This window comes from Mustela putorius, unplaced genomic scaffold (genome assembly GCF_011764305.1).
Source record: "Mustela putorius furo isolate JIRA1106 unplaced genomic scaffold, ASM1176430v1.1 tig00000585_pilon_pilon_pilon, whole genome shotgun sequence".
Classification (NCBI taxonomy): domain Eukaryota; kingdom Metazoa; phylum Chordata; class Mammalia; order Carnivora; family Mustelidae; genus Mustela; species Mustela putorius.
The window spans coordinates 1,518,910-1,538,575 of NW_025421424.1; the positions used below are offsets into that span (position 1 = coordinate 1,518,910).

General features: G+C 40.4%; 1 protein-coding gene across 3 annotated transcripts in view; it reads right to left on the bottom strand.

Moving 5' to 3' along the window:
• CHD1L (chromodomain helicase DNA binding protein 1 like) overlaps positions 1–19,666 on the bottom strand; it is a 140,399-nt gene that overhangs the window by 39,876 nt on the left and 80,857 nt on the right. For all 3 annotated transcript variants that reach the window (XM_013049503.2, XM_004779599.3, XM_045081822.1), the window contains exons 2-5: positions 7,958–8,070; positions 4,779–4,885; positions 4,125–4,239; positions 3,290–3,321 (exon numbers count right to left, since the gene is read on the bottom strand). In XM_013049503.2, coding sequence (XP_012904957.1) covers positions 3,290–3,321; positions 4,125–4,239; positions 4,779–4,885; positions 7,958–7,981 — 278 coding nt within the window. In that variant the 5' untranslated portion in view covers positions 7,982–8,070. The remainder of the gene's footprint in view (positions 1–3,289; positions 3,322–4,124; positions 4,240–4,778; positions 4,886–7,957; positions 8,071–19,666) is intronic.

Genomic DNA, 19,666 nt, shown 5'->3' on the forward strand with positions numbered 1-19,666 from the left:
TAAAGCTAAAATAAGGTAGAGCTGAGATTTAAACACAGAAGAAAAATAAAGAGAAAATGATGTCACAGTAGCTTAAAAAGTGCTTTAGATTTAAAAATGGAAAAGCAGTGAGTAAGATCAAATGTTACAGACATTCAGGAAGATATATCCATTGGATATACTATGGAAGTCATCGGTGGCTGTTCCTAGAGCACACAAAAAATTTCAAAATAAGGAAAAATATGTATGTATGAATATGTTCCAAGCTGATTTAAAATAACAAAAAGTTGAAAATAAATAAGTCCAATTATACATGACATATTATTTAGTATTTTAAATACTATGATCATCTTACAATAAAAAGGCCCATGATAACTAAAAAATGTGTAAATATTATGTATCTTCTCACAAATGAGAAACCATGTGAGAGACAGCAAAGTGAAAGTTACAAGGTCTTGGACGCCTGGGTGGCTCAGTTGGTTAAGCCGCTGCCTTCGGCTCAGGTCATGATCCCAGGGTCCTGGGATAGAGTCCCACATCAGCCTCCTTGCTCAGTGGGGAGCTTGCTTCTCTCTCTGCCTCTGCCTGCCTCTGCCTGCTTGTGTTCTCCCACTCTCTCTCTCTAACAAATAAATAAATAAAATCTTTTTAAAAAAAAAAAAGTTACAAGGTCTTTAAATTTTTATTTTGTTTGCAAACATTATGTAATCTCATTACATTTTTTTTTAAGATTATTTATTTGAAAGAGAGAGCACAAAGGGGAAGGAGAAAGTGGGAGAAGCAAACTCCCCACTGAACAGGGAGCCAGAGGTGGGGCTCAATCCTAGGACCCTGAGATCATGACTTGAGCTGAAGTCAGACACTTAGCCAACTGAGCCACCTAGGTGCTTATTATATTTTTCTTATACTTAAAAAACAAAATGTATATACAAGTAAGACAGAACAATGGAAAGATAGTGGGTAGGGAAATAAAAATCACTCAAAAACTGAGAAAGATCTACAGCAGATGTTGGCCTTACAGGAAAGAAGCCCTCTTCCTCTGAGAAAATCCAGAAAATAGGTGCAGAAACAGAAACCTAGCACCATCTACCTATTGAGAGCAATGCAGCTGGAGGGAAAACTGGGGGTCCAAAGAGAGTAGGAACTGGGATCATTCCTACTGGGTAGCACTTGGAGCAGATGCATTTAAGCATTATGAGGAGTAGTGTCCTACTGGTGTTGGAGAGTGGTCACGAGATAAGGTGGCAAAGTAGCCATAAAATAGCACCTGGCCTGTTAAAACCATCATTCAAAACAATTTAGGTCCTATCTCCTTGTGAAGAACTGGGTATTAAAGTCTTACATAGAGCAGGCATGCAGTAAAAGCTTATTCAGTGAAGCAGCCTACAGGGAGATGGATGTGGGCTCAGTGGAAGAAAGGAGGTCAAATCACTCATCAAAGAACACCAAAGTACACTAAAGGATGCTCCCTGGAGGGGAAGAGGTGGGAGTGAATTCCAGCAGTGACTGGAGAGTGGGATGAGGGACCTTCTAAACCTCTTGACCCGAAGATTTCGTAGGTCTATTATCAAAAAATTTTTTCATATTTTTCACATTGGTATATATACCATTTTAATTCTCCACTAAACCCCTTTAGGGCAGATATTACACTTTCTGACTCTTCTCAATGTGTGATACAGTAATATACAAAATAACCTTGTCAAGTATAACAAAAGAATAAACCTGTGTCCCTGGGGTTCATACAGTTAGCCAATATTATGAATGGCCTCTTATTATTTAGGTTCTGAAATTCACATGGGATTGAATTCAAGTTGGATGATTTAATATAAAAAGATATTATTTCTGATGAATAATGTGAAACTCCAGGGCAGTTAGGTAATTTAAGAAGCTGTCCCCAGGGTTTGTTTTGGTTTTTCTGGAATCAGTATCAGATGTTTGTTTGTTTATTTATTTATTTATTGAGAAGGTCTCTTAAAAGGTCTCCACAGCACTGAGTCTGCATTTGGATATCTGCTTTGCCATTACTATCAAATGTAGCCTTGGCTGGGTTCCTTAACCTCCTACTTTCTTCATCTATAATACCGACAATAAATAATACCTGCCTACTAGGGTTTTCATGAAGATTACTTAGGATAATTTAAATACCCAGAAACAAGTATATCCTAATCTTCTAGGCTTCTGAGACTTCCCACATCCTACCTTGTATTATAGATATCTAAATATTGGTTCTCCCTCTACTGGAGTATACACCCTCTTAGGGAGCTCGGTAGTTTACTTTCCTGGCACTGCTTGTAACTCTCAAACAGTGATTTCCCAAAAAGAAAAGATCTTCAACAAGTATTAAGTGGGATATTAAAAATAAAAAAAGACAGAGGGAAAGTATATTTTCTTAAGAAGAATAAGATAACGTGCTCACTTAAACTTAAGTGAACCAAAATACAGGAACGGAGAGTCACGAAATCTATGACTAGGCAGTTAGTGTCTCCCAATAAGATGAAAATAGACATCCAACTTGGAAGAACCTGGATAAGAAATAACATGTAAATTACTGGTAAAGTGCTTTGAAAACAAACAGAACTTTCTGAGTATTAAAGATGCAAATCCCCACTTAACCACATCATAACTATGAATTGTATGGAGAATGAAATTCTGTCAACACATCTTTTCTTATGTACCTAAAGTCTGGCTAATGTTTAATTTACGTTGTAACTCATAGTCTGACCCTATATTGTAACATGTCACCCCTAATATCAGGTGGTATGAAGAATTAAATCTACGTTTCCTATCCCTCATGAGCTGATATGAAAGCCTGAAACCTGACTACTTAAAAGTGTATTTAAAACTCCCTTTCTAAAAAGTGAATTGTACAGTACTGACTGCTACTTTAGGATACCTCTAGGAAAAGGCTCAAATAATTCACCTCTCTATTATTGCAGAATCTCCAAATAGCAGTCCTGAAAGGTATCTATGCTATTTGCAATGAAAAGAATCTAGTGTTTATTAACAACCCACCATGTACATCTTGTTTAATCCTCACAACAGCCACCCAGAGCGAGATTTAATTATCCTCATATCACAGATGAAGACCCTGAGGTTCACTAAGGTTAAGTAACCCAAGGATACACAGCTAATGAGAATGGGCTATAGTGCAGGACTCCCGCTGTGCCACCTGTCTTATTGTAAGACTCACAGGAGACATACCAGGAAGATGTACCAGACATGATGAAAGAGACAAAGTACTAAAATGTAAAGACAAGACATGACACTCATGATATATTCAACAGTTTCTGAAGCAGTGCGATATACTCACGATTTTAGAAATGATGAATCTTTCAAGCAAATCTGAAAAATTAAGAAAAAAGACACACTGTAACTAGTACTAACATAACTGATATTATAAACTAGTTTATTAGCTAAATCCTATAGTTTAAGAGAGTTAAGTCTCACTCATTAAGTTAAAAAAAAGTTCTGAATCTAATTTTATGTAGCACTATCACAAAGAGAAAACAAAACACAGGCACAAGTAAGTGCAAGGTCTTGCTTACAGTCACCCAGTCTTCACTTAAAGAATAGGAGCTTAAGCCTCTGCCTTCCGCTCAGGTCATGATCTCAGGGTCCCGGGACTGAGCCCCACATCGGGCTCTTTGCTCAGCAGGGAGGCTGCTTCCTCCTCTCTCTCTCTCTCTCTGCCTGCCTCTCTGCCTACTTGTGATCTCTTGTCTGTCAAGTAAATAAATAAAATCTTTAAAGAAAAAAAAAAAAAGAATAGGAACTTAAAATGAAACTAGAACTTAGTGTCCTCCACTCCCATTTTGTAGTAACAGACAATGCCTCAGCCCACAAAACCCTTTTCTCCTACCTACTTGCCTCCTCCTCCTATTCACCAGCCAAGTGACACCTCCCTGGGCAACCTTCACCCTTGATGCACCGAGAGAGAGAAAGAGAGAGAGATAACCAACTAATTTGGAGTACAATGGTCCTTCACTTCCTTTGGTCATGGTCCCTGTCTAAGAATCTAATGGAAGTAAACTTTTCTTCCAGAAAAATGTATGCTCTCAAAAGAAAGTTAAATTTAATTCCAGTGGCTTCTACAACTTCTACAGTCCCAGGTTAAGAGTTCTTGCTATAGAGAAATAAATGGATACCTCATAGGTAGTCAGCAGCACATGAAAACGTGACTCTTGTTTTAGGTCTTGCTGTAGATGGGCTCTCTCCTCCTTGTCCCCTGCATACATTATACAGGAAAGACCTGGAGCAAATCTGAATCCAAGAAAAGAGGTAGATGAACACCAACACAGAGCCTAAGGGAAGGGTGTATATATATGGAAAAGTACATTTCATAGAAGGATTAAGGATGTGCAGACTTCATGACATCCTGCAATCACAGAGAGTCCAGGGACTCTGGATTCCTATCTAGAGTAAAGAAAAAACTATGGGTAGGTTCCTGTGTGAAAAGGCAGAAGGGTTGGATGAATACCTACAAGGGCACTATACTAATTCTAAAGAGAAAGCTAGTTTTTCCATGTTGGTTACTTCCCATGTCACTGTGAAAAAGATGGTTTCCCCTTTAGTTCAGCAAAATTTACTGAGTACTGATCTTCAAATTGCCAAACAATAACATCCACTGCATCTTCCCCCCATCAGATTCTTTCTCTACCTATATTGCCTCAGGTCAGAGTTTTCTGGAGGAAATAAAATCACTTATTGGGACAGTATGTTGTTTTATCATCTTTCACATATCACCCAGAAAAAAAAATCTTAATGTAAAAAGCAAAATTGCAGCTACATCTGCTCTGTACCTCTCCATCTCTTCTCTCCAGTTGCTCAAAACAGACAAGGGGCAAAGAATCAGAAATGGTCCTTCATCATTTAATCTTCCTGCCAAGTAAATGAAGAGAGCAATAGTCTGGAACACACAAAAAGAAGGCAGTTTTTAATCACATTTCCACATGAGAAACAACCACAAAGTTCCCATAACCTTGGAGGGAACACAAAATCGTACAGAAGACTTAGTGTACAAAATATATATATATACAATTCTCCACACACCAGGCATTATCCACTCCTAAAGTGAAATCACGTAAGCCTAAACAAAATTGCCAAGGAAATCTATGGCACTTAGTTACATCAACAGTTAACAAGCAGTGGTGCTCAGTATTTATGTAATTGAGCCCTGTGATACAAAAGGGAAAAAAATCAGAAAGATAAAAGTAATGAAAACAAATGCAAATAATGCACAAGATCAAGAAAACTCTGAAAACATAAGGTAAGAACATCCAAGATGTGACTAAAGATGACCTACCATGTGGTGGTCTCCGCTGCTTGCCACTCTCCTGAAGGAGGATGTTTTCCTTCCTAATTTCCTTCCTCATTTCCCTAGTGTTTTTTTTTCCTTCTGCCTGCATGTATAGAGCACCTTCTATTTGCTAAGCACTATTCTCAGTTCAAGTATATCACTGAACAAAAAAGACAAAACTCCCAGCTCTCCTGGAGCATACATTCTAGTGAAGAAAACAAACAATAAATAACACCTTGTAACCTTAAGTAGACACGTAAAACAAAAATTTTTGTAAAGCCAAACAAGCGTATTCTAGGACATGGCTGTATGTACTTTGACTAGAAGTTTCTCTAATAAAAGGTTGCTGTGATATACAGAGAAAATAGCACTCTTTTATAAAACAAAATGTTTGAGGAGCACCCATCCCCAAATGCTAAACCATGCTAAGAAAATCTATCCTAAAGATACAATCCAAGATCCTGAAAAAGTTGCATGCCCACGAGATGTTTACACTGAGGTTAATAAAGCACAAAAAGAGGGGACAATGGGCCATGCCTCATCTGCAGGATATTTAAATTATGATGAATTCTCTTAAGGGAATCTTATATAGCCAGCAGAAGATGACTGTGAAGGATATAAGAAAATGGGTAATTACAATTACAAAGTTAGATAAGTTAGGATACAAACTATATGTGTACAATAATATACTATAATGTCAACCATTTAAAATACACAGCTAGGGACGCCTGGGTGGCTCAGTTGGTTAAAGCAGCTGCCTTCGGCTCAGGTCATGATCCCAGGATCCTGGGATCGAGTCCCACATCGGGCTCCTTGCTCGGCAGGGAGCCTGCTTCTCCCTCTGCCTCTGCCTGCCTCTGTGTCTGCCTGTGCTCGCTTGCTCTCTCTCTCCCTCTGTCTCTGGCAAATAAATAAATAAATTCTTTAAAAAATAAAATAAAATAAAATAAAATACACAGCTATTTCACGCTTTAAGATTAGAGTGTTGTGGCTAGAAGGTGGCAGTTACTGCTTAACTGAGATTACTTAATTTTATAATGGAAATCATTTTCTTCTTTCTAAATAATTTCCTTTTTAACTACTCACCACGTCCCAGCCCAGACCGTACCAGAGCAATTGCCCAGTGAGTACTTACTGGAATAAGGTCATTCTGTTTAGCTTTTGCTGAGGATACTATTTGAGAGAACATTTATCTTCGGTTACCATAAACCACATATATCTACAAAATTAATTTGGATTCACTAGTGAATCCTACCAAACATTTACAGAAGAAACAATGTCAATTTTACACAAATTCTTTTAGAAAGCCAAAGGGGACAAAAACTTCTCAACTCATGCTATGAGTCCATCTTTACCAGAAAACGAAAACCAAGGGCATTATAAGTAAACTACAGACAAGTATCTTTCATGAACACAGATGCAAAAATCCTAAACAAAATCTTTGTAACATGAATTTGGAGGTATAATAGTTCCAAGTCACTTAAAGTAGAGCTACATGAACACCCTGGAGAAAGGCCAAGGACAAGTGGAATGTGCTGGCTCTGAATGAAATCAGCAGGATTCCAACGTGCAGAACAAAGGAGACTACACGGAGGGCTCTGTACATGATCTCAGTGTCTCTTAGCCTGGCTCTCCCAGAGACATCCAGAAAACTTATATTTGTTCTAGTTCCATAGTTCTCAGTTCAGGAATATACTAGAACCCAATTTATCTGCCTGAGAAACCTGAAGACAACAAATAAGGTCCTTGAGGAGACCATACTCAGAGGTCATTTTGTATTCTGCATAACCCCAGGATCAATGAGGAACACCTGGCTTAAAGTAGTCTCCAACATATGGTCAGACAGAACCTGTAGCACTATGTGCAGAACTGCTCCAAATGGATGTTTATGTATGTGAGGTCAGATTTGCAGGGCGCAATCGAGCTTCCAAAGGGATCAATGAGACCTTCACTCATTCTGTGTGGTTACTGGTAAAAAACCTTTTTGGTATGGGGTAACTTATATGTCCACGGTTTCTGATCAAGTCAGCTCTGCTGTATATTTTGACTACAGTGACTTTCTTTAGTATCCTATAGATGAGTAAACCTTGTGTGACTAACCCAGGGGGTGTCTGTATCTAGACTTTGAATCGAGCCAAGCCCACCACTGACATCTGACAATATACTGTACTGGTGATCCTCCTACCAGAATAATCAATCTCAATGCCCAAGGAGACCACACCTGATTCTCCAGGTCTCTGGACTGGGTGCTCCCACTAGATATCCAAGGCATGTGGGAACACAGGATTCTTCCTCTGCACTTCTCTAGCAAGACACATAAATGAGAAGTAGCCCTACCACCCACTGAGGAAGAGAGGTAAATAGATTCAGTTAACTAAGTAGAAGTACTGCTAAAGAGGGCAGCGTCCATTTGATCTGGAGGGTGGGGGCACATGACACAGATATATTAGCATAGAGAAAAACCCTGACCATTAATTACAATCCCAGGTCAAATGACCCAGTTCAAAACCATCCCCATAACTAGGAAAGTCAGTTCCAAGGTCATAATCTCTTAACAAAGGTTCAAGTATTTCACCTCTTAGTATAAAAACCCATACTAGTAGCTAACAGCTGAAGATAGTGATGAGTTGTGAGGAAGTATTTCAGCAGAGGTGAACAGTGGTCACTCCACAAGTAACCTACCTGGCAGGTCTTACCCAGGCCCATCTCATCTCCCAGGATGCAGCCATTCTGACCATGGAAGCACTGGGCAAGCCAGTTGACTCCCTCCAGCTGATAAGAGCGTAGATGAATCCCTAGAAATAAAAAATAAAGCAAGTCTGAAAAGCAGCCATTTCAGCACACATAAGCTATCTTCTAAGACTTCCACTGTAAGAACACCACAGCTATATCCCTTGATGAGGAGTTACAGAAATGTAAATATGTAGCAACTTCCAAATAACTTCTTTTTTTCTTCCCAAATGACTTTTTGAGCAGACTCAGTCACCATTAAATTTGAAGCCCTAAAACTGCCTGTCCACGTCACAGGATCCACTTGACAGATGAGAAAGTCAACCTGAGGATTTGGCCTCTATACTGCCTGGCTCCCATATCAGTGTCCATTCTAGGAAAGAGGCATTACTAATGCAAATAACCACAGTGCAACTGCTTGACTGCAATAATTTAAGTCTGCCATCCATGGTAAAGGAAAAAAAAATCAAGATAGGATGAGATTAAATTATATTTTAATAGAGGGGCAGTACTGTTAAGAACTGAAATAATGTTGCACAGAGAGTTTAACTGTGCACAACAGCAGAAAACATCTGAAATTCACATGGAGCTTCTGCTGTCTCTTTTCTCTTTCCCTTGGGGGAAAAAAAAATCCAATTTCAGAGAATAACCATATCTAGGGGAAAGGGAAGACTCAAACACACTTTAACAAAAATATAACTTTCTGGTTTGAACTTATGACCTTTAAAAAGAACCTAGATGGTATATAATAATTGTAGAACATTAAAACAATGAACAAGTTATTTTTATTAAGCAATCCCCATTCATAGGTTAGAAAATTCAGATAACTGAGACTCTAGTTCAAGATGGCAGTGTAGGGGTGGTGCTGAAGGGATGGGCAAAATGGGTGAAGTGCGAGATTCCAGCTTCCAGTTATGGGCAGCATAGGAATATGGTCCATGATATTTTAATAGTGTTAAGTGCCAGATGGTAGCTACATTTGCAATGACCATAACATAGAGAGAAGTTGAATCCATCATTAACTAATGTAACATTATGTGTCCAACTATATTCAAATCAATTGAAAGTAAAAAAGTAAGTTAAATGAAGTTTTAAAAAATATGGCAATGTAGGAAGATCCCAAACACACTTCCTCCCACAGATAAACCAATCTACATCTATCTATGGAACAATTTCCTCTGGAAAAAAAAAAAACTTAAAAACTGGGGTGGGTGATGGAGGGAGAAAAAAACCTTTAAAAACTGGCAGAGCAACCTCCTCACCTTAGGCAAAAGAGAGGGAAACAACACTGCAGAGGACAGGGAAGGCCGAGACACAATCTTGCCATAATCCCCACCCCCAATGATATGACCTACAATCACAAGAGAGTGAAGGGTTCGTACCCCACACTGGGCACCTAACTCTTAAGACCAGCACCTGAGAGTGGAGTGCCTGGGTGTCTCAATCAGCTAAGTGGTCAACTCTTAATTTCAACTCGGACTATGATGTAGAGTCATGAGATCCAGCCCTACACTGAGCTCCCTGTTCAGCGGGAAGTCTGCTTCTCTCCTTCTCCCTCTGCCCACCCCCCAACATCCACTCACGAGCTTGCACTCTCTAATAGATAAATAAATCTTTAAAAAAAAAAAAAAAAGACCAGCACCTGAGAGGAGCCCCCCAAACATCTGGCTTTGAAGACCAACAGGTAATGGCATCCACAAGACCTACAAGGCTGTGGTAAACTGAGGAACAACTCTAAAAAAACCTGCACGAAGACTTAACCACCCTACGGCCCAGCCCAAAAGCAGCCCTCTAAAAAGTGCTCAGACTTTATGTAAAAAAGACTTACTTCCTAATGTAGTGCGCGTTTGAGGGTCAGGGGTCTGCTGGGTACTCCAAGGATGGAGGCTTGTAGGTGCCATCTTCTTGCTCACTCTCTCTGCCCTGCTAAAGCAGGCAGGTTCCATACCCCCCCCCTTTTTTTCTTTTTCTCCTCTTCTTTTTTTTTTCTTTCTTCAATGGTGCCATCTTTACATTATCCCTCTGCATATTCCAGAACACCAGTATCTCCCAGAGGGGAGCTTCTACACACATTTGGTGCCCCAGTTTTTATCTTTGGTGACCTTGTTTCTACAACTGCTACCTAGAGGATGCTCCCTGAGTGACTGGCTCTGGAGGCTAGAAGGGCTTTGTTCCTGGGTCCCACCGGACAGTAACAAGTGGAGATTCTGTTCTTAGAAGACTACCACCCCCAAGACACTAAACAGATAACAGATAAAAACACACCCCCACTTTTTCTGTGAAAGAAGTGGGGGTGTGTTTCTGTGAAAGACCTATTTGTCTGTCAGCGTTGGCCTGAGTGATGGGCTTCTAGTATGGCACACTTATAGGGGCTTACAGGTTGCTCTCAGGGAACAGAAAGTGGTGGTTTCCTTCAGCCTCACTCCAATTCACCAGAATCTTCCAGAAAGAAGATTATATCCTTTTCTGGTGAGGCCTGATTTTGCAGCTGCTGCTCAGACACACCTCTGTGTTGCCTGGCTGAGTGGCCAGCCTGGCTTAAAGTCACGGATTTACAAGACTCTAACCAATGAAAAAAGAGTTCTTAAACAGCCATCACCCCCAGGGGATAGCAAGAGGCAACAGGCCCAAGCACTCAATGTTTTAGGAAAAAGGCAGATTAGCTTATCATTTCTGTAGACTGAAGGGTAGCTTCTAAACAGACACACATCTAAGGCTGACTGTAAACTTTTCCTGAGACTTAGGAAGGCAACACTATGTTCACACTCTCCCTCTGCCACACTCCATAGTGCCAGCATCGCTCCAGGGGAGCTCTTACACATGTCTGGTGTCCAGTTTTTAAGTCTGGGCCCTGATTTTTATGACTGCCATTCAAGGGATTTCCTGTGATTGCCTGGCTCTGGTGGCTGGAGGGGCTTGAGTTCCTGGGCCATTGGGACTGTAACAATGGCATGCTGCCACCCCCAAAGCACTAACGGACAGCAAGCTGAAACAAATTCCTACTTGCTAACCCTAGAACTTCAGCCTTGGGGCAGACTTCACCTTTGGCAGGATCTAGAGGCTACAAAAGTACTCTCAGGGAACATAGGCTGGAGGGTGCCATCATTGCACTCTCACTCTGCCTACTTGCTACAGCCCACCAGAATCCCCCAGAAAAGTGCTTATAGACTTGTCTGTAGCCCCAGTTTTGTCACTGCTGCCCCAAGGACACCTTACCTGCCTCTGAGGGCAGTGGGGCTTCTGCTTGCAGTCCAACAGGACTGTATATATTTGCATTCTTTTTTAAAAGATTTTATTTGTTTGAAAGAAAGAGAGAGCACATGCGCCCACATACTCACACAAGCAGGAGGAGGAGCAGAGGGACAACCAGACTCCCCACTGAGCGCAGAGCCTGTCATGGTGCTCGACCCCAGGACTCTGAGATCATGACCTGAGCTGAAGTCAGATGCTTAACTGAATGAGCCACTCAGGTACCCCAGGACTGTATATATTTGTATCCTTTAAAAGCTTCTGAGGGTCTGGCTTCTAATCAGTCTGAATGGAACTGCTGATTGAAATCCTCTCCTTTGTGAACTTGACTGGTCTTGGCACATCCTCAACTACTGGGAACTACTGAAAGTAAAATAGGCTGGGGCGCCTGGGTGGCTCAGTCTGCCTTTGGCTCAGGTTATGATCCCAGGGTCAAGCCTTGTATTGGGCTCGCTCCTCAGCAGGAAACCTGCTTTTCTCTCTCCCTCTGTCTGCCTCTCTGCCTACTTTGCGGGCTCACTCTCTCTGTCAAATAAATAAACAAAATCTTAAAAAATAAATAAATAAAAATAAAATAAAATAGGCTCTCTGGAAAATCACAAACATCTGAAGGACAACCAACAGCTTAACAGGGTTAAATGGAAGTTTTCTCACCTACTTTATGTCCTACCAAAAACCATCCCTTCGGGGCGCCTGGGTGGCTCAGTGGGTTAAGCCGCTGCCTTCGGCTCAGGTCATGATCTCAGAGTCCTGGGATCGAGTCCCGCATCAGGCTCTCTGCTCAGCAGGGAGCCTGCTTCCCTCTCTCTCTCTCTGCCTGCCTCTCCATCTACTTGTGATTTCTATCAAATAAATAAATAAAATCTTTAAAAAAAAAAAAAAAAACCATCCCTTCAAGACTAGGAGAAGTGTCTGTTTCATCTTATGCTGAGAATCCGAAATAAGTACAAGGGAACAAATGGATATGTTCTAAGCAAAAGAACAGATAAACCCTTAGGAAAAAACTTCAAAGAAATTGAGTTAAATGATTTACCTGATGAAGAGTACAAAGTAACAGTCATAAAGAAGCTCATCTAAATTTGGGAGAAGAATGAATGAACTACATGAAAACTTCAAAAAGAGACTGAAAATACAAGTTCCACACAGAATTCAAAGAACCAAAGAATACAGTAACTGAACTGAAAAACAAACAAACAAACAAAACAAAACCAAAAAACCAACAACAGAAAAATTCAACAGCAGACTAGATGAAACAAAAGAAAAGATCTGTGAACCCGATGACAGAGAACTCACCTAAACAGAGCAGCACAAAAAACAAAGACTTTTTTAAAAACGGAGATAGCTTAAAGGGACCTCTGGGACAACATCAAGCACACTAACATTCACATTATAGGAGTCGCAGAAGGAGAAGTCAGAGAAAGGGGGGAGAACACTTATTTGAAGAAATAATGGCGGTTTCTCAAGGAAGATGGAAGAGAAGTAGGGGACCCTAGTTTTGTCTGGTCCACGGAATTTGGCTAGATAGCGATCAAATCATTCTGACAATCTGCAAACTCAATCAGAAATCTAAGAAAAGAATTGCTGCAGTTCTACAAATAGAAAAACCACCACTTTTTGTAAGGTAGAAGATATGAAAAAGTAAATATAAAAGGACTTATATCAGAAAACAACTCCCCCAGGGGGTAGCCTCCATAAGCCACTACCAGAAAGTGATACAGCAGCAGAGCACAAAATTCGAAGAACTTCAGAAGTCTGCTCCAGTGGGGGATGTGCCTATAGGAAAGTCGCTCATGTAGCTAAGCAGGGCAGAATCCTAGATGGGACAGCATAGTCTCAGGATCCCAGGGATCACAGAAAGAAGAGGGGTTCCTGAGAGCGCAGAGTTCCCAAGCATCAGAGCAAGTAAGCTGTCCACAAACAGGGAGACCAAGATTGGGCTTTCCGCTCAGTGTTGCCATAAACCACAAACCATAACACGACTGGGTGACTGCTCTCTGAGCAGAGGCCCAGTAAGTGGCAAAACCACAGCAAGAGCCTTCACCCTCTCCCTCCCAGAAGCAGGAAGGGTGAGCACTGCAGGAGTCTATAAAGGTTGTAGACTCGAAACAGGGTTGTGTGCCTGAGATAAAAATGTTTGGTCATAGCTAGGTGAACATAGAGTGCAGACAGAAACCAGGGAGACAGGAGTGACTAACTGCTTTTCTGTGAGAGTTTTTTTCTTTAGTTTCTTCTAACAAACCAAAATACACCAAGGATCTGGTATATTGCTCTGTTCTAGTCATCTGTTTATGTTCTTTCTCTTTTTACTTGTTTTTTTCTTTTTTTGGTTTCTGATGGTTTCTGATTTGTTAATGTGTATTTTCAGGAGCCACTGTTGTTATTTTTGCATCTCGTTCTCATTAATTTATACTTTTCTGGACAGAATGACAAGACAGAAGAACTCACCTAAAAAAAAAAAGCACATGATAAAGTACCCACTGCTAGGGACATAATCAATATGAACATAATAAGATGTCAGAACTAAGATACTACCTGAGCTTGATAAAAGCAGAGAAAACACTACAGAAATCCTCTCTGGAGAAATAAAAGAACTAAAACATAATTAGGTCAAAAACAAAAAGGCTATTACTGAGATACAATAAAAAACAGAGGCCCTGGGGCGCCTGGGTGGCTCAGTGGGTTAAGCCGCTGCCTTCGGCTCAGGTCATGATCTCAGGGTCCTGGGATCGAGTCCCACATCGGGCTCTCTGCTCAGCAGGGAGGCTGGTTCTCTCTCTCTCTCTCTCTCTCTCTGCCTGCCTCTCCATCTACTTGTGATCTCTGTCAAATAAATAGATAAAATCTTTAAAAAAAAAAAAAAACAGAGGCCCTAACTGCTAAGATAAATGAGGCAGAAAAGATAATCAGTGATACAGAAGACAAAATGGAGAAAAGGGGTGTCGTGGCTCACTTGGTTAATGTCTGCCTTCAGCCCAGGTCATGATCCCAGAGTCCCAGGATCAAACACTGCATAAGGCTCCCTGCTCAGCAGGGAGAATGCCTCTCCCTCTCCCACTGCCTGCCACCACCCCCCTGCTTGTGCACACATGCACGTGCACTCTCTCCCTCTCTAATAAATAAGTAAAATCACTAATTAAAAAAAAAGGAAATGATGCAGAATAAAGAAATGGAGAAAAAGATAAACAACTACTGGACCACGAAGGGAGAATTTGAGAAATAAATGATACTAGAGAGCAAAATATTATTAGAATAATTGAGGTCCCAAAAGAAGAAGAGGGGGCAGAAGGTATACTGGAACAAATTATAGCTGAGACCTTGCTCCAATATGGGGAAGGAAACAGGCATTCAAATTCAGAAGGCACAGAGAACCACTCCCCCAAAACCAATTTTAAAAAAGGGCAGCACACCTTGACATAAATAGTGAAGCTTGCAAATTTCAGAGACAAAGGAAATCCTGAAAGCAGCTCCAGACTAGAGGACCTTAACCTATAAGGATAGAAACATAAAGCTGGCACCACACCTATCCATAGACACCTGGCAGGCCAGAAAGGACTACCATGATATATTCAGAGTGCTATATGAGAAAAATATGCCACCAAGAATACTTTATCTAGCAAGGATGTCATTCAGAAAAGAAGAGCTAAAGAGTTTCCAGACAAACAGAAACTAAAAGAATTTGTGATCACTAAACCAGCCCTGCAAGAAATATTAAGGGGATCCTGTAAGTGAAGAGACAGCTCAAAAGTAACATGGACCAAAAAGGAACAGAGACCATATGCAAAACCACTGACATTGCAGATAATACAATGGCACAAAATTTATACCTTTTCAATAATTACTCTGAATGTAAATGTGATAAATGCTCTAATCAAAAGACAGAGGATTTAAGATCGGATAAAAAAGCAAGAACCATCAATATGCTATTTACAATAGACTCATTTTAGACCCAAAAACACTTCCAGATTGAAAGTGGGGGGGTGAACCATTTATCATCAAAAGAAAGCTGGGATAGCAATCTTTGTATCAGATAAATTAGATTTTAAACCAAACACTGTAATAAGAGATGAAGGAGGACACCATATAATAGGTAAAGGGTCTATCCAACAAAGAAATTTAGTAAGTGTAAATATTTATGCCCCTAACATGGGAACAATTAATAACAAAACAGAAAGACACATTTATAATAATAGAGTAATAGCAGGGAAATTTAACACCCCACTCAGAGGAATGGACACATTACCTAAGCAGAAGATCAACAAGGAAACAAGAGCTTTCAATGACACACTGGAACAGATGGACAACACAGGGATATACAGAGCATTCCATACTACAGCAACAAAATACACATTCTTCTTGAGTGTACATGGAACATTCTCTAGAATAGGTCACATGCTGGTTCAAAATCAGAGCTCAATTAGTACCAAAAGACTGAGATCATTCCATGAATATTTTCAGATCACAGTGCTTTAAAACTTGGACTTAATCACAGGAGGAAATTTGGAAGGAACACAAATACATGGAGGCTAAAAAGCATCCCACTAAAGAATGAATGGGTCAATCAGGAAATTAAAGAAGAATTTTAAAAATTCCTGGAAAACAAATGAAAATGAAAACACAACTGTTCAAAACCTTTGGGATGCACCAAAGGCAGTCTTAAGAGGAAAGCTTATAGCAATACAAAGCTATCTCAAGAAACAAGAAAGGTCTCAAATACACAACTGAACCTAAAGGAGCTGCAGAAAGAACACCAAATAAAGCCCAAAACCACCAGAAGAGAAATAAAGATTAGAGGAGAAATCAATGAAATAGAAACTAGAAGAAGAGTAGAACAAATCAATGAAACTAGGAGCTGGCTCTGTGAAAGAATTAAAAGATTGAGAAACTCTTGGCCAGACTTATCAAGAGAAAAGAAAAAAAGGCACCCTCTACCAAACATTTAAAGAAGAATTCATATCTATTCTTCTGAAGCTATTTCAAAAAAACTGAAATGGGGGTGCCTGGATGGCTCAGTGGGTTAAGCATCTGCCTTCGGCTCAGGTCATGGTCTCAGGGTCCTGGGATGGAGTCCCACATCCGGCTCTCTGCTCAGCAGAAAGCCTGCTTCCCCCTCTCTCTCTGCCTGCTGCTCTGCCTACTTGTGATCTCTCTCTCTCTCTGTCAAATAAATAAATAAGATCTTAAAAAAAAAAAAAAAAAAGAAATGGAAAACTTCTAAACTCATTCTCTGAGGCCAGCATTATGTTGATCCCTGTACCAAAGAGTCCACCAAAAAAGGAGAATTACAGACTAATATCCCTGAAGAACATGGATGAAAAAATTCTCACCAAGATACTAGCCAACAGGATCCAACACTACATTAAAAGGATTATTCACCACAACCAAGTGGGATTTATTCCTGGGATGCAAGGATGATTCAACATCCACAAATCAATGTTATATACTACATTAAAAGAACCACTGGATCCTCTCAATAGATGTAGAAAAGCCATTTGACAAAGCACAGCATCCTTTCTTGATTAAAACTCTTCTCAGTGTAGGGACAGAAGGAACATACCTTAATATCATGAAAGGCACATAAGAAAGCCCACAACTGCCGCTTCAAGTCGGCGACAAGAGAAGAATTACGCACAAACAAGTCAGCTGCAAAAGACTGGAAGCAGGGGACAACTCGAAGTCGAAAAGGACTGCTGCCGCGAGCAACTCCACAGTCTCACTTTTATTAGAAAACAATAGCCAACAGAAGGATGGATGAAGGTCACATGTTAGTCACGTCTTGCAGGCCAGCAAGGAGGAGGGTCAGGTTTATAGTTGACCAAGCACATTCAAAGGACTCATCTAACTAACAACGAGCACTTCTGGGAAGAGAAAGAAGCGACAAGGAAAAAGCGAAGCAGGCGGTTTTCGTTCCACCCTGAGCTGACCAAGCGTTCCTGGGTGCTCGGCTTCCCTGAAGCAGGCAGCGTTCCGCATTGGGCAGGCGGGGCGTTCCCGGCTGCCCAGCTTCACGGTCGTACATCGTCCTTCTCCCCAAAGACCTGTTGTCAGTATATGTATTTCTTAAGGCCATATCTAAATGTGCTTGGCAACTAGTAAAATCCTCCAGGGGTTACAGTTTAAGTAACAAATTGTTCCGAGGGGCAGCAGCACACAACGAATACCATTCTCAGTGGGGAAAAACAGAGCTTTTCCCTCAAGGTCAGGAACAAGGCAGGGATGTCCACTCTCATCATTGTTGTTCAACAGAGTACTAGAAATCCTACCCAGCAATCAGACAACAAAAAGAAATAGAAGGCGTCCATACTGGCAAAGAAGTAGTATCACTCTCTGGAGATGACATAATTCACTATGTGGAAAGCTCAAAAGACTCTACCCCAAAATCGCTAGGACTCATACAGAAATTCAGCAAAGTGGCAGGAAGGAAAAATCAGTGTATAGAAATCAACAGCATTTCTATATACTAACAACGAGACAGAAGAAAGAGAAATTAAGGAGTTGATCCCACTTACAATTACATCCCCAACTGTAAGATACCAAGGAATAAACCTAACCAAAGAAATAAAGGACTTATACTCTGAAAACTATAATACATTCATGAAAGAAATTGAGGAAGACACAAAGAAATGGAAAAATATTTCATGCTCATGGATTGGAAGAAGAAATATTGTTAAAATGTCTGTGCTACCTAGAACACTCTATATATTCAACGTAATCCCTATCAAAACACCATCAACATTTTTCAGAGCTGGAACATATAATCCTAAAATATGTATGGAACCAGAAAAGGCCCTAAAAGAAAACCAAAGCTTGTGGCATCACAAAGCCAGACTTCAAGCTCTATTACGAAGCTGTCATCATCAAGACAGTATGGTACTGGCATAAAAACAGACCCATAGATCAATGGAACAGAAGAGAAAACCCAGAAATGGACCCTTAACTGTATGGCCAACTAATCTTTGACAAAACAAGAAAGCACATCTGATGGAATAAAGACAATCTCTTCAACAAATGGTGTTGAAAAAATTGGACAGCCACATGCAGAAGAATGAAACTGGACCATTTTCTTACACTATATATAAAAATAAATTAAAAATGGATGAAAGACCTAAATGTGAGGTAGAAAACCATCAATATCCTAGAAGAGAACACAGGCAGCAACCTTTTTACCTCAGGTACAGCAAATTCTTGCTAGACATATCTCCAAGGGCAAGAGAAACAAAGGCAAAAGTGAACTACTGGAATTTCACCAAGATAAAAAGCTTTTTGCACTGTCAAGGAAACGGTCAACAAAACCAAAAGACAACCGACAAAATGGGAGAAGATACTTGTAAATGTCTCATCAGATTGAGGGGTAGTATCCAAAACCTATGAAGAACTTACCAAACTCAACACCCAAAAAACAAACAAACCAGTCAAAAAACGGCAGAAGACATGGGGCACCTGGGTGGCTCAGTGGGTTAAAGCCTCTGCCTTCAGTTCTGGTCATGATCCCAGGACAGCTTGATCCTGGGATCAAGTCCCACATAGGGTCTCTGCTCAGCAGGGAGCCTGCTTCCTCCTCTCTCTCTGCCTGCCTTTCTGCCTACTTGTGACCTCTGTCAAATAAATAAATAAATCTTTAAAAAAAAAAAAAAAAAGGCAGAAGACATGAGAAGACACTTCTTCAAAGAAGGTATTGCCAAAAGACCCATGAAAAAATGTTCAACATCACTCAGCATCAGGGAAATACAAATCAAAAGCATGAGATTTCACTTCACAGCAGTCAGAATGGCTAAAATAAACAAGTCAGGAAACAACAAATGTTGATGAGGATACAGAAAAGGGGAATTCCTCTTACACTGCTGGTAGGAATGCAAGCTGGTGCAGCCACTCTGGAAAAGAGCTTCCTCAAAAAGTTAAAACTAGAGCTACCCTACAACCCAGCAACTGCACTACTAGGTATTTACCCCAAAGATGCAAATATAGTGATCCACCTGCACCCCAATGTATATAGCAGCAATGTCCACAATAGTCAAACTATGGAAAGAGCCCAGATGTCCATTGACAGATAAATGGATAAAGAAGATGTGGTATATATACATACATTGGAATACTACTCAGCCATTAAAAAGAATGAAACGTTGCCATTTGTAATAACATGAAGGAGCTAGAGGGCATTATACTAAGTGAAATAAGTCAACCTGAGAAAAACAATTATTGTATGGTTTCACTAATATGTGAAGTTTTTAAAAACTAATCAGAACATAGGGGGAGGGAGGGAAAAATAAAAAAAAGACAACACCAGAGAGAAGACAAATCATAAGAGACTCTTAACCATAGGATACAAACTGAGGGTTGCTGGAGGGGGAGGTTTAGTGGGGGGCGATGGGTAACTGGGTGACTGGCATTAAGGAGGACATGTAATATAATGAGCAC